Source organism: Manacus vitellinus, unplaced genomic scaffold (genome assembly GCF_001715985.3).
Source record: "Manacus vitellinus isolate BGI_N305 unplaced genomic scaffold, ASM171598v3 scaffold_20_pilon, whole genome shotgun sequence".
NCBI classification, from domain to species: Eukaryota; Metazoa; Chordata; class Aves; order Passeriformes; family Pipridae; genus Manacus; species Manacus vitellinus.
Genome location: NW_021939471.1, coordinates 14,745,090 through 14,760,233, shown reverse-complemented (window position 1 = coordinate 14,760,233; position 15,144 = coordinate 14,745,090). Strand labels below are relative to the sequence as shown.

Below are 15,144 nucleotides of genomic sequence, written 5' to 3'. Positions count from 1 at the left end.
TCCTCTCTTGAAACTGCCGACACCAGTCTTGGCACGGGCTGCAGCATTTCACATATTGTAACACAGATCAATTACCTCGTACTTGCGCTTTGTTACAACACGCAAACAGAACTGAGTCACTCGGGAAGAGAGATTTACCACGGCCAAGTTTTTCCACGTCCCTGTGCGAAGCGCTCCGGCCTCGCCCCGGGTTCGCGGTGTGTGGCGGTGTGTCGCCGTGTGTGGCTGTGTGTCGCCGTGTGTCGCCGTGTGTCGCACTTCGGTAGCCCACGCCCTGGCTCCGGAGCGCCGCCTGCGCGGCCGGGGCGGCGAGTGCCTCATCCCTGGACACTGCGGCGGGAGCGCGGCGTGCCTGGCGTGCCTGAGCTGCTAGGCAAGCTCCGAGCCCGGAGCACGCTTCCTGTCTGTCGGCGCGCTCCGCTTGCGACGGGCAAGGCAGCGACCTGCCTGCCTCTCGCAGAGCCGCTTTCAAGGTGTTCGGGAAACGTCAGTATCCCTCTGAGGAATACTCTTAGTCGTTTCTGTCTCCCAGCTGCTCCTAATAGCTTGTGCAAATTATGCAAACGTTTGCACAGCCTCTTGGAGTGCGAGTTCCCAGATTGTTTTCCTCCTGTGCCCTGTGGATTCTACTTGTAGCATGCTTGTGATTCTGATTTTGGGGTGTCTGGGCATGGGTAAGAAGGTCCATAAATCCTTGGAGAATGTGTGTTAATGAAAGCTTTTCTTTTCACAGGTTTTGCTGTGGGATATTTTGTCATTATGAGATGTCGTCTACCAGTGCTTCATTTGTGCAAATTAGATTTGATGACTTGCAGTTTTTTGAGAACTGCGGTGGAGGGAGTTTCGGGAGTGTCTACCGAGCCCGATGGATTTCTCAGGACAAGGAGGTGGCAGTAAAGAAGCTGCTCAAAATAGAAAAAGAGGTAAAAGTTTACTTTCCATTCACTTTGTCTGCTGTGGTAACGAGAACAAAAATTCTTTCCTAGTGTCTTCCATCCTCTGGGTAATGCAGGCAAACTACCTTGGGCTTTTACTTTGTTTAATTACAAAACCCTGTAAGTGGATGATGTTAGAGTTGAGCGGTCTTAGCCGAGGGGGCTGATTTAAACCATTATTGTTTTTACTGTTCACTGTTCTCTCCCACTTTTTTTATTTAGCAGCTCCTCAGAAGGAGAGCTAGCTGTGCCTGTGGAGCTAGTAATTTCCCCTTGATACCAGCAGACATGTTGCTAGATAGGGAGAGGTAGTTTTCACTGTCATGGCCTGATTCTGTTTTCTCCTCATGACTTCTGGTCTCTTAAGGGCTGTGGTTCATGTCTGTATGTTCACTATAGGCTTAACATTGTCTCTTCCCTGCCTGCTGCAGGTTTTGATCTAGGGCTCCATAGCTCCGAGTTAGTCGTAGCCACACTTCAGCTTGGTCTTGCAATGAGATATTTTTAAGACTAACTGTTCTACCAGTCAGCTCTCTAACTGTTCTACCCTTGTGGCATCCTGTGCACCTGGAAAGATGGACAGGTCCTTGGCAATCCTGAGGGAAAAAGCAGAATTAACTTACTGCACCTATACTAACTAAGAGTGGTTTATTCTTTGTTTTTTGGGTTTTTTTCCAAGATTTTTAGATTTGCCTAAAAATCCTGTTCACCCCTCAACTTTGTACAGTTCCGGTAGAGGCATGGTGTATGTGGTCATCACAGTGCTCTAGCCTGCCTGCTGGTCACCACCACAGATGGAGCAGTGAGGACACAGCAGTCTAGTGAGGGACAACACAGTTAGTGGACTGCTGTTCCAGCGTGACTGTTTCTAACTTGTATACAATATCCTCCAAGTATTTTAGGAAGACAGTTACAAGCTGGAGGACAGCAGAGCAGTGCTAGGAATAATAGGCTTAAAAAATAACAAGACACCAAAGTTCATCCACTGCTGCAGCAACTGAGCTGTCATGATAACACCATGCTTAGTGATGTGATGAGAATGTTTGATCGTGATTAAGCAAATTACTGTCTAGAATAATTTAGAAGGATCTTGTGATTTTTCCAGGATGGTGGAAGATTTATACATTCTGTCCAATTACAGTTTGGACTGTTCTCTTAATTTCTATTATTTGTTAATATCAAAAGATAGACAAAGACAAGTAAAATTGATGCTATGCAGTATCAGTAACGTGCTCCTTAAAAATCATCTGGCTGGCAGATCTCAGTAGTGGTCAGTGAAATATTGAATATGTGTGTTTCTGGTGGGATTACAGCTGTGTCTGTGATAGACTTGTACTTAAAGCATTTTTTGAAAGTAAATTTAAAAACAATATTACTACATCTTGTGATGGCATAAACCTTAATGGAATGGGAAAGGATGGAGAAAGGACAGTTCTATGTGTTACTTGACACAGTTGGACCATTCAACAAAAATATATTCTTTTAAGACAGCCCAATACAAAGTTCAGCTTGTAGTAACAATGAACACAGATTGTTCAGCAGGAAAAGGAAATCATATGCTGGAAAGAATTTATTATAATTTAAGGATTTATTTAGGGATTAATGAAGACTTGCAACTCATTAAGAGGTCATATCATGGTACTTTTAGGCAAATTTGGTTAAATGTCTTGCATATCCAAATGAGGATCAAGTCATTTGTAAGAACCAGGTGTGCTTTATCTTGGTATGTGGCACTGGGTGAATTGTTGTTAGGCAGTAGGTGCAGATGTGGTTCTGTTGTGTTTAAAAGAGTGTAAATGAACTGGAAGGGCAGCCCAAGGGGATTTGCAAAACACACTGGGTGGAAAGTTAGAGATGGTGGGGGTGTCAAAAAGGGGTGATGAATGTCATCCATCAGGATGAGTTGACAAAAGGGGAGCAAGTGTCTTCCAGCACAAATTTGTTTATTTTCCTTCAGATTGATTATCATTTGCAACTTAAACTAAACAAGATAGGTTATGGCTGGGACCAGGTTGGTATGGGCACTTTCTCTTGAAAGTTTTCTGGGAAGGCAGCGGAGAGGCAAGTGGTGATGCCTTAAATAAGTCTAGCAAGCTTTGGCAGAACTGTCTGTCAACAGTCTTGGAGACTTAGAAGTTAAGAGCTTGTTTACAAAAGTTGCATTTTCATATGGAAAAAATGGTGGACTCAGTTTAGCGCAAAAAGTTATTGCGAGAACTAATGGTTGGAATTTGTAGCCAGACAAATTAGAATGGAAAAAGAAAAGCACATATTATCAGGAGTGAGGATGAGTAACACTTGGCACAGACTACAAAATGGAAGGAGTGAAGATGGAGGATCATTTTCATCTCTTTGTCTTCTCATTGAGATGTCTTTTTAGACAGTTGTTTTTGAGCTCAACACACAGCATCTTACTGTGTGATATGGTGGCCTGTGCTGTACCAGAGGCCAACCTCGGTGGCCTAAAGGTCTCTTCTGACCCTAATGGCTGTCATATGTTTCCATATGTAGTATGTTCCTCTATAGTGATGACAATAATGAACATCTGTAACTGAACTGCACTGCACTGAAAGTCATGGTGAGTCAATGGCTGTTCTGATAACAATACAGAAATACCTTGCTGTAACTGTATGTGTTTAGCAGATGTTTGGATGCATTTAGTCCAGAAAACTAATTATTGCTCTTTCTGGTGTATTTGAAAGGAAGTGTCCTTTTGAATCCATGGCTGATTGTCTTGTATTTCTGTTAACTGCTGCCAGTAATCCATAACAACTGATCAGAGGGAAAAGAGAGGAGAGTTGTGAAAAACTTGCTCAGAGGAATTTCATGCTAGCCAAGGCCAAGGGCACAAGCCAAGTCAATAGAGCTGTGGTATCATTCTGCAAATATGTTGTATCTGTGTGTCATTTTATTAAACAAGCCAATCACAACCAGCAAAGATCTTGAAGGTTTTATATTAGTCAAGGGGCTAACAAGTGCTAACATGTGAAACAAGGCAATTTTTGTTCCAGTACAGCACACTAAAATATGTGCTTAGAAAAACTTATAAATACTTGGAAGAATGTTGCTCAAAGATTGCTTCAAAACTCTTTAAAATTTGAGAAATACCTCTGCAGGGCATTAAGTTTTTATAGACCGGCAGTAAAGTGTGACTTTACAGGAGGATGTGTGTATTTTTGTGAATAAAATACACCTAAATAGGTCTGCTGAGAAAAATAAATATGCTGCAAGGCCTTGACTAGAGTAGCAGATCTGAAACTGGGCATGACTTCTGCTGAGTAAGTAAAACATAGAAGTGTGGCCTGAGTGATTAAACAGGAGTAAAACCAAAATTAAATTGCCGTTTTACTATCTAGTACAAACACTCTAGCAGTTTTGGGTTTTAAGCAGGGAACAGGAGTTCCTTGTGAATTGTTTTATGGAAAATCAAACTGTTGGTGTGATGTTTGTGGTGCATGTGGTGGAGTAAAAATGCCTCCTGTAGTAGGATCTGTGCTTTCTCCTTTTGCCCTAAGTGGTAATTGTGTCCTCTCATGGAAGAAAATCCCATACCTACTACTCAGGAAGTTATTTGGCATTTTTGAGAGTGATTTATATGAATTATTGGATAAACCCATAATTTGGCTCCCACTGAAATGAATGGGAGAGATTGGGCCCAGCATCCTTATTCTGCAAATTGCTAGCAGTTCTTTTGACTCCATTATCTTGAGCAGATAACTGCTGGAGTGAAGTGTTACAAATGTTGTTTTATACCTTGCCACATTAGCTTTTCACTAAAGAGCACTCACCTCCTTTGATTGTACATCTCTGAAGTTCACCCATTATTTGTCACTGCTTTTGAAGGCTGTGCTTTTGATGGCAGTTTGTTGGCAGCTGGAGTATTATCTGGAGTGTGGTTCTTCACTAGGATATTTATTCCTGCTGGAATTTCACCTGAAATTTGAATTTAATTTTAATATCACAGCTCTTTGAAAGTGTTCCATGGTCCATGAGCTGTCTCTGTGCTATTGATGAGCAGCAGTATTGCATCTGGTTTGCTTGCTTCAGCCATTACAACCGTGGTACTTGGGTACAAGATCATTTGATTTCATGCAGTTCATGGACTCCTTCATGGAGTTCATGGACTCTTACAAAATGCTGGCAGTGGTCTGTGCAAACTGCAGGAGAGTGGTGGAAAAAAACTAGTAAAATGCAACTGTAATCTTATTGGGAAATACTTAAATACTTCTGGTAAACTAAGAGAACTAACTTGTGGATAAAAGATGTTAAATAGTAGGATTAACTATGCATGCTTTGTTCAGTCATGTCTCTGTAATGCATTTAAGTTTTATGAGACTTAAAAATAAAAACATGTTTTCTCTAGTTTTGATGTAGTATTGCCTGAAGTCTGGCTACCATGGAAGCTAATTTTATATTGTTAGGGTTTCTTATATGTAATACATGTGCAGTAAGCTTTAGGGGATCTTTTAATGCTTCATAAAAATTTTCATGTGGAATATAATACAGCATGTTCACCTTTTTATTTTTATGATCCACTTCTGAAAAGAACTATCCAGAAAACATGGATTGTGCCTCTACCTTCTGAAGGGGATGAGTTAAGTCTAACCACATGCATGTCACTAGACTTACCTCACTCGTGTTTGTAGTGCTAAAAGTGAGCATGTGGTAATTTTAATGTGGGTCATGAGAGTAAAGACTGGGAATGACTTTCAAGAGTAACAAGAGAAAAACAACAGAGTAAAATAAAGCAAACCAAACCAAACTGAAATTGATGCTTAGTCCTGACAGGACTAAAAATAGTAGACATTCTTTTTGCTTGCAGTTTATAGCTGGTATGGGTGCCAGCCTTGAATATTCGACTCTCCACACTGAGTCCTGGCTGTAATGAAGGGCAGATTTGACACTTTTTATTATATGATTAGCTCTTTCTAGGGGCTCCTATCCCCTTACCTCTCTCATGTTTGAGTCATCTTGTATTGAGAGTGATTCAATATAATACCTGGTTCCAGCTCACCGTGGTGGGAATGACAAACCCCGTGTTTCCAACTAGTGGTCCTTTGGTGCAGGCGCTTATGAACAGTGAGAGAGGGATAAGAGTGTGGGCTGTGTGAAGGTACACAAAGTGTAGGAGTCAAATATGTGAACTTTCCACAGATATCTGCACCTATATGGAAAAATCACAAAGTTCACAGTAAGCGATTTCATGGGAATCGTTCCAACCCCATGTTAATTTAAAGAAATACTGCTGTATCTTGTTAACAACTAAAAGGAAGTAAAACTATTTATTATACCAGAGAGGTGTCTTAAAATGTCTTAGTTTCTGTTTTACAGAGTAGTAATTTTGTAGGATTTTCTGTTTGTTTGATTGGGGTTTTTTGTTTTGTTTTGTTTTTTAGTTTGGTAAAGAAATTGGCTTAGAGCACTCCTTTTGGTGCTAAGGTATTTCCAGAAGGTGTAAAGAGGATACTTGGAACCCATTAGAGACTGGAAATTGTCAAAATTGCTTCAGATGCTCCAGGTGTTGTGTATATCTTGCAGAATAAATAATTTTGGATAGCACAGACTTCTGCAATAAATCTCTGACTGATTCTGAGTTTGCCTTACTCTTGGCTTTCATTCACGTGGTATTTGCTGGAGGACTTTATTTTGTAAATGCATGTCATATTTCCAGGTGTCACTACATGAGATTTTCTGTGTGCTTTGGGTAAGACTGTGTTGTAAGTGTCTAGTGGCATATGGGTTGCAACCAAAATATTTTCAAAACCCCTTTGGTATTTGGGAGACACCAATATAATGAAAGTTGATGTAGCATTGCCAGAATACAATTATTCTTAGGAAGAACAGGCTTTAGTTTAATTTTGTCTGTTTTAAGAAACTTCATTCCTGGGTGTCTGCTTCCTAAAACAATCTTGGAAACGTAGCAATCCAGACACAGAAACATATTGGTCTGTATTTTGCTGTATTTTACTGTAGTGGAGTTTTTAACTTGTGTATTTAAACATTTTTGTACCAAGTTTTTCATTAGATGAATAACATCTTTGAGAGTTTGCTTTGTGTAATTAATGAGTATTCATAGTACGAGTTGTGTGGCTTAGTAATTTTTTTTGACCAACTTAATTTGAGATTCTTACTTACACAGGCTTGCATATACACATTCTTTTAAATCAAGCCAATTTTGCGTTAATTTGATAGAGACATCAGTGAAACTGGCGTGTCAGGACCCAGACTGGCAATCTGTGGCTTCAAAAGTTATTTTGAATCAGTTGAGACATAATAACTGCCAGTGTTGTCATCTTAGCTTGCAGTAAATGAAAACTAATTTCACAAGTGCTGGGAATCTTGCTGTAGCCATATTTAAGAAGTTTATCTTTTTTTATAGCTAAACTACCAGTTTTTTTACTGAAATTGTAAAGGGTCAAGTGCACACGTCCTTCTCTTGACTGGTGGCAGCTTTGAATAGTTGGTACCTAAATAAATTTGATAAACAGACAAATTAATAAGCTAAGTAGGGTGCCGTAGGTATGTCTGTTGATTCCTTTTGCTTGTCTTTTGAATTGCCTTAAACTGTGTATGTGAGAAATGAAATTACCTTGCATTTGCTGCTGATCAGGAATATCGGTACAGCTGCCATAGCTTGGTGGAGTCACAAGAACATACGGTGCGCCTGATCCCTGGGTTAGGAATATCTCTGTGAGGTTTGGACCCTTTTACCTCAGTTATCTTTAATTTTGGTGGTGAGGGTTTTTGTGTTTTGGGTTTGTTTTTTGGTTTTTTTTTTAGAAGGTGCAACCTCTGCAGGTGAACGAGTTTTTATGCCTGTTTTCTACAAATTATGAATAAATTTTATTTAGAATAGGGAGAAAATCTGTCTCTGATTGTTTAGAAAGCACTCTTTCTTATCCGTTTTGCTATCCACAATATGCAGCTTGTTAGGATATTATTAAATATTCTCTAGTTTCGTAATTAGTTTAATTCCGTCATATATTGTCTTAAAAAATATTCTGTCAATCTGCTGCAAGTTTTTGTTTGACAGTGGGTTGCTTGCGTTGCCAGTAGATACTTAGCTGCAATTAAGGGTATTTTTCCTAGGGTGGTTTTTTTCTTCATTTTTGTTTGGTTTGGGGTGGGGGGGAGAGTTTGGTTGGGTTTTTTTGTTTGGTTGGGTTTTTTGGTTGTTGTTGTTGTTGAGGGGGGTTGTTTTTATTTTTTTTTTTTTTGTGGGTTTTTAAATTTAATTTTAATTTTGCTCTAGATATGTTTCTCCCTTTTCTGTCTTCTTTTTGCATGGACTCAGTTGTTATTTATAATTTGAAGGAGAGGTTGTGTTGCTTATTTTTCCATGCCAGCAACCCTTAACATTAAATGGTAGCTCTTTTGTTTCCCCTCCCACGACATTCTCTGACCCCAAGCTTCTGTTGAAGCGATTAACTGCAAAATGGTATTTTTGGATGTTTAAGCTGTCCTGAAGCTTTTCTGTAGAAGAGATCCTTTTTCTTCAAAGTGGTGTTATAAGTTGTTGCAGGCTCCAACAGTTGAGGGTTGGCTCAAGTTAGACTTATGTAGACATTTATCTAAGTATGTAGTTTTCTTAAAACAAGGTTACAGTAGAAAATTGCAATGGCAGATGAGTGATAACTTTAGAGATGGTGATTGTATGTTTGAGTCTTGAGTACTTTGACAGACAGCTGACAATTTGTCTGTGACCCACGTTGAAATCTGTTGGTGTTGCAGTTCCTGGGGGTGCTAATTAAATAGCTTGCACTGACTGCAGCATACGAAATGATGAATTCCAAGAGTTGCTGTTGAGGTGTGTGGAAGTATTGTTTGAATATGACACAATGTCTGGGTTGTTGCGTGCCTGTATGATGGTTCAGGTGAAGTCGGGGATCTGTGCTGGAGTTGATGTGATTCTGTGAGTCTGAGACCATCAGTCTCCTGGAGGGCATTTTCCACAGGTTATTCAAAGCTGAGCCACGACTCTGGTTGGGGTCCCCAGACTACCTGCCATACACATGGTAGCAATGGAATCTTGGGCAACATATTTTGTCCTTTTAAGAGGGCAGTAAAATATTCGACAGGACTAGATATAGATAGGCCCTACTTTACTTGCCCTTTTTTTTTTTTTGTCCTTAATTTTAGACTATCTGCATGTGAGTTGTTTAAGGGTCTGGGGCAAAAATTTCACTGAAAACAAAGTTGAAGGAAAAAAATATGTATCCTAACTTTAAGGCAAGCCTCAAAATCAGTCTTTTTAGTTGTCATGACACAACTAAGACTGTAAAAGTTATTTTGTATTTACCTATTTCCACTTATTAAGGTGCTGATAGAGAAAGTTTCCTTTTTAAGATGACAATATAAACAGTAACAAGAAACATTCAGACCTGTTTATGTTAGCAGGAGGCTACAGAGGAGCCCAGGGAACAGCTTTAGCTTTAACTCTTTCTGTCATATTCAGTTAACTGTGCAAACATACCAAGGAGATGAGGGCAGTAGGGACAAATATGGAGCTGCACTTCTGATCTAGCTGCCTCTAAACTTTTTAAATGTTTCATCTGTTACAGTTCAGCTACTGGGGAAGAATCATATTGGCAAATACATGTTTGTTTACTCGATTAGTGTTTAGAGAATCTACATTCTGCATTATTTCTATTTAAGAAGGTCAGCTCCACAGGGAAACTGGGTGACTTGCACACAGGAGGGGCCTCCCTATGGCTGCACCTCCTTGGCGAAGTAGGGCCTGGCCCCTGGGTGTCACTGAAGCGGAACAGTGCCACATAACTCCACACTTCTGCCTCTGATTGCTTATGTATTTTACTCCAAAACTTCTGAAAATTGGGGTTCCTTGTGGCTAAATGATGTAGGCAAGGGAGAGAAAAAAATCACGTCATGATATACACACCTGACCAAATATCTGTGGGTTTTGTGTATTGGGCACCTGAGTTCCAGTAGCCATATCAAAAATAAGTAAGCATGGTTTGTAAAAACCCTTGAGCTGTTGTAGGAGAAGCGTGGAAGCTCCTGGTAGACACCAGAAGACAAGATGCAGTTGCTTGTACAAAGTTGCTCTTGGAGCTGGGAAAACCAAAAGGCAGACATGCAGGCTGGGCGGGCGGCAGCCTTTCAGTGAAAGCTGAGGCGCTCTGCAAATTATTATCTGGCAAAAGCAGAATAGGAGTGATGAGTAGGTTGTTCTGGAAATTTGTTAAAATAATCTAGTTGCTGCACCCTCGAGTGAATGACTGACATTTTCCAAGAGGTTATCTTTTCCTCTTCCTTGGAAGAACAATAAAGCAGAGAAAGTATAGAGCATGCCTGTCTGTGGTCAGAGGGGAAAAAGCACAGAAATCACTTTTTGTCTAATTATATAACAAGCTTAATTTTAGTAATACTGGTTGCATTTGAGGCAGTCCTGTCAAAGATGATGGCTTATAAGTAGTGATTGGTGGGTTTCAGTTTTTGTGAACTGTGTACTTTTAATGTCTTAGGCCAAAGAACAGGCTTTTTGGTCTCTTTGTGATGATGTGTCTGTGAATGCTGAGGTGCTACATGTGATATAAGTATATAGCAACAGATGGCTAAAATTCCGAGCTGTTGAATTTCTCTTTCTTTTGGATGTTGCCTTGCTAGTACCCCCTTTAAGTGTTTGTGAGGGCCTTAAAGGCAAATAGAAGATCCAGAACCCTACTCAATAGGACCACACATTTTGGAGTTCTGCTCTTAATTTTTGCTTTTTCTGTTGTTTGTGTATTTGTACCAAAGTCTTTATTGTAAAATACTCTTTCCGAGCCAGTATCTCATCTGTCCTGTGCAGAAGTTGGCAGTAATATGGTTTCTGGCACTGTGTCCCAAGTGGTTTACTCTGTTCCCATTGCAAACCACTTCCCTGTAAGCACTGTAATTCTGGAAGGAGTCCTGCAGTTTTTCACCAACTGGGAATAAGGCTTAGTCCTCCTGGGATAAACAAGCATTCTGTTGTTACTTAATAAACTTGAAATTCGCAGTATGAAATCTGCCTTTTCATTACTGTGTTTCTGTGCTGTACTGTGAGAAGGGTTGTCTTGCCTGCCTGTTACAGCTGTTAGCGAGAGGAACATGAAGTAACAGCCCTAACAGGGTGCCTGACTCAAGAAATTCAGGGCAAGTGACACTTGATTCTGTAGCAACACTGACATCGGCTGTTAGCTCTAGTGACATGGTCATTGCCTTGAAACTGTGACCTGAGTTCCCTTTTTGGGAAAGGAAGAACCTGCAAAACCCTTTCAAAGACCAGGGCAGCTGCTTTGTTTGTCTTTTAAAAATCTGTATTTCTGCCTTTTTGCTTGGTCAGTATTTAGACCCATTGAAAAAATAAATGTGACATGGGGACTGAGATCCTGCAGCTAGAGCTCCTTTATAATTACATATTCAGCCACAACCGCACAAAGGAAAATGAGAGTCCCTTTTCCTTTATGTACCATATTTCGGTTTTCCCTTAGGTTTAAATTGGCATTTTGGACTACGTTTGCTCAAGCCACTGAAGAGCTTATCAGAAGAGGAAGGAAACAGAGGGAGGGAAAGAAAGATAGATTTCCAAATGACAAGCTTTTGAATAGTTGAAGTTCAATCCCTAAAACAAAAAGTGGAATCTTTTTTTTTTCTAAATAATGTGCTCTACAGTCTCACCTCTCATCTTGAGAAACATAAAAGAGCGAGCAAAAGAGATGACCCAAATCACAGAGTCCTTTGAAAGAAGAAATTCAGCTGTTTTGAACACTTACAATCAAAGGAAGTGTCTTCCCTAATTACATGAACTATGTGAAAGCTCTCAGAATAGCTCTTCCACCCCAGGATTCCTTGCACTTTAGAAGTTTGCATAAAAGCTCACATGGAGAATCAGATGCAAAGTGTTTGATTCAAATTTTATTAGGCAGAAGTGAGCATACGTTCCTGTCTCTGGGTTTGGCAGCTGCTTGGGTTTGGACCACAAGCCTGGGTTTGATGGATTTCAGTCCTATACTTTTAAATGTTTCACTCTTCAGTGGTGAGACACCCCTATCGAGAAAAGTAGAAATGAGAAAATGGACAAGGGATAGAGGGGTCCCTTTGTGAGCTTTCAGTTGAGGATTCTTCACCCTTATTAGGCTGTTCATTTTTGTGAAAACCCATCCCTGTACACAGCTTTTAAAAGAATGAGGAATTTTGCTTCCTCACATTTTAAAGAAACTGCGTATCTTAAAATATATATTTGGAAGAATTGGGATCATAATTCTACAACTTCAGTATTATTCTAGCACCACCACTTACTTCAACCCATCAAAATTCTGAATTCAGTAGAGATTTTGAATAAAAAAGCAATATTTTCAGAAGGCTTTTACACCTCATGGTCTCTTTCTGTACGTACACAATAATAAAGGTATGTTAGTCTAAACTAAACAGTGAGGACATACGAAAAGATGCAGGACACTTCTAAAGGCTTAAGTTCTCTATTACTGTCCCTGAGAATACAATATGGAATAATTAATGGTTGAAATATTTTAAAATAATGTTTGCAAGGTTTGCAATAATATGCAAGACTATCACACTTGCTTTGCACAACAGTGACCTCAAAATGGTCTCATTCTCCCCTTAGAGCCCACTACAGTAATTATATCCAGATTTGCTAAAGACAGAGATAATTGGTAAAACTGACCTTGAGGAGAAATCTTGAAACCCTTCAAAGTGCAACAATTCAAACTCAAGAAGGAAAAAGGCAGAAGGGTTATGACTGTCTTCCGGATATATGGGATCAGCCAAACCCTCTTTATAGTAACACTGTATAATCATTGCAAGGTACCACTAACTCTTCTTGAAGAGAAGAAATGTTTCTCTGGGTCTTTTTTTTTCTACCAATACTGCATTTTTCTATCATCCTTACCTTCCCAGGCAGAAGGAAGGACTTTCCCTGGAATCAGGGATTTGTCTCCTCGAAGTGAGCATCCTCAGCAGGCCAGCAGCACATGTAGAAAGGGAAGGAAAATGTCATGTAGCCATACAGCATTCTGATAGGGTGGAAAAAAGTCCTTACTGAGCTTTCTACGGAGATATGTCTCAGGCAGCAAACCTTTGTCATCAATATTGCCAGAGGATGATTTTGTTTGGATGAAGGAGAATGCCTAAAGTCATTCCAACCTTGCTTGACCTGAAGGTGGCATGGAAAATTACATTTGCTTGTGTCTGATCGTTGATGGGAGCTGATGTCTTAGACGAGGTTTTTCATACCTCTGCCTTTGGAAAATGGGAAGCTGTGGAGTATGGAATGCTGTTATTCTTCCGCACCAAAGGACCTGTTGAAGGTTTGAATGTGCTCTGTGCCACCGAGACATCATGGAACTCCTGGGCCCTGGATCCAGCTTGTGAGCTCAGTTGACTGTACTGAACTTTGCAAATATAATCCTTGTCATGCTCGGAGCATAAATCAAGCAGTTAGTAATTGTGCAAGGACTGAGGCATTGCTAGAATAGGAAGAGATGCAACTTCTCCATTCTGCACTCAGATTTTGACTGGAATTGTCATTAGCTGCAGCATGATGCCTTCTCTTCAGCGTTTCAGGTACAGCCCAGAGTAGGTACAGAGAGAGGTTTTGTTGGATTCTGCACAATGTGACCCCAGTCCTGAAGTTCCTGTAGGCACGTGTAATACAGCGTTCCCACTTCCTCTTTGCTGTTTCGTTTATTGCAGGTCCTCAGGAAGCACAGTGCAGGTCGATGGAGGAAGTCAGTTGAAATAATGATCTCCATTTTGTAACTGGCCTCTTAAATGTTACTAATTTCCCATTAGGGTGTGTGTCTGATGTTCCTCTGATATTGATTTCTGATGTGTCTAGAATTTTTCTAATAAAATGATGAAAGAGAAAATTCAAATCAAGTCTGAAGGTGCAGATTACTGGTGTGGAAGTAGAAAGTGACAAATGGAGAACTGCCCAAACTGAACATGGTTGCAAGAGGTTCTTTCCCCTTACATGTCTACCCTAAAATAGATTGTGTTGCATTGTACAGTATTATTGCCGTGCTGTTCCTTTGCATTCAACTGTCCTCTATTTGCCACTTTTCCTGCATCTGTATTCTTTTAGAAATTTTTGTCTCTTCATGTGTGTGAGTTAGAGCAGTTCTCAGAAATGTTTTGTACATGTTAGAGACTGAGAATTAATGGTATGCATAGGCTGTGATTTTTCCACATTTCCAGCTCTCCCTAGAGGAAATGCTCCTGACTGCGTGTGCTCTGTTCACCAAACCATTGCAAAGGAGTTGGAGCACATCTCAGGCTTTGCATTCTCAGTTTGGCTTATTATTCAGTTTTATTCTTTCTAGTGGGTTCAAACTGCAGAGCCAAGGCTGTGACACAGACATGGGTAGAGGTTGCAGTACCTCTAGTCATTCTGTCCTAACTTTGGGGAAGGAACTAGCTTGGGATATTGTTGTTTCATGGAGAAGAGCAACGAGAAAATCATTTGACTTAATTTGGTATCCTGTGGTGGTACAAAACCCTGCGAATTCTTTGCTCCTTGTAAGTCTGTTCGTGAAACTCAAAGCAACTGTCTTCATAGGTCACTCTGTAATCAATCTCACTCTTCTAGATAGGTTCTTCTGGATTTCTACTTTCTGCAGAGTTCAGAGATACTGGTATTCAAGTTACTACCTTTTAAAAAAAATTATTTTGAGGCTGACCACTCTTCTTACATAACGAGGATTAGAAATGAAATAGTTGTTATTGCCATATCTGTGTAAGCAGATAGCTATGAAGAAGCCTAGATAAGATAGGGAGTCCTGTGTACAAGAAATTCATCAAAGAGAAGTAGGAGAAAAGCTGAAGTTACATGTCAGAAATATATAGTACAGTCACACTAATAAATGTTTGATGACATTTAAAAGCATTTTTAAAATATTGGTAGTTTTCCTCCAAGGTTTTTATCTTAGATGTTGTTTCATTTGAATTTTTCTTAGTCCTAATGGAAAAAAGATTGAGCTATCATGAAGGTAGCCTGAAGAATCCCCCCAAAAAATAAACAGGGGGTCCATGTTTCATAAACGTAAAAGCTTAAAATTTCAGGATTTTTGTCTAGTTTTATTTTTTGACCATCGCTACGCAGTAGGGGTAGCATCTGAGCCAAGTTTCTGAGTAAAATACGATTTTCAATCTTAGACAAAGAAGAATAACTTTTCTGAAAAGCAGGTAAGGAATTTATGTGCTGATA

General features: G+C 39.9%; 1 protein-coding gene across 5 annotated transcripts in view; it reads left to right on the top strand.

Moving 5' to 3' along the window:
* Positions 1-15,144, top strand: part of MAP3K20 (mitogen-activated protein kinase kinase kinase 20) — a 94,798-nt gene that overhangs the window by 6,032 nt on the left and 73,622 nt on the right. For all 5 annotated transcript variants that reach the window (XR_003915755.1, XR_003915754.1, XM_025895027.2 and 2 more), the window contains exon 2: positions 734-923. Coding sequence is in view for 3 of the 5 variants with exons in the window: in XM_025895027.2 (XP_025750812.1) it covers positions 765-923 (159 nt within the window). In the remaining 2 variants the exon portion in view is untranslated. The remainder of the gene's footprint in view (positions 1-733; positions 924-15,144) is intronic.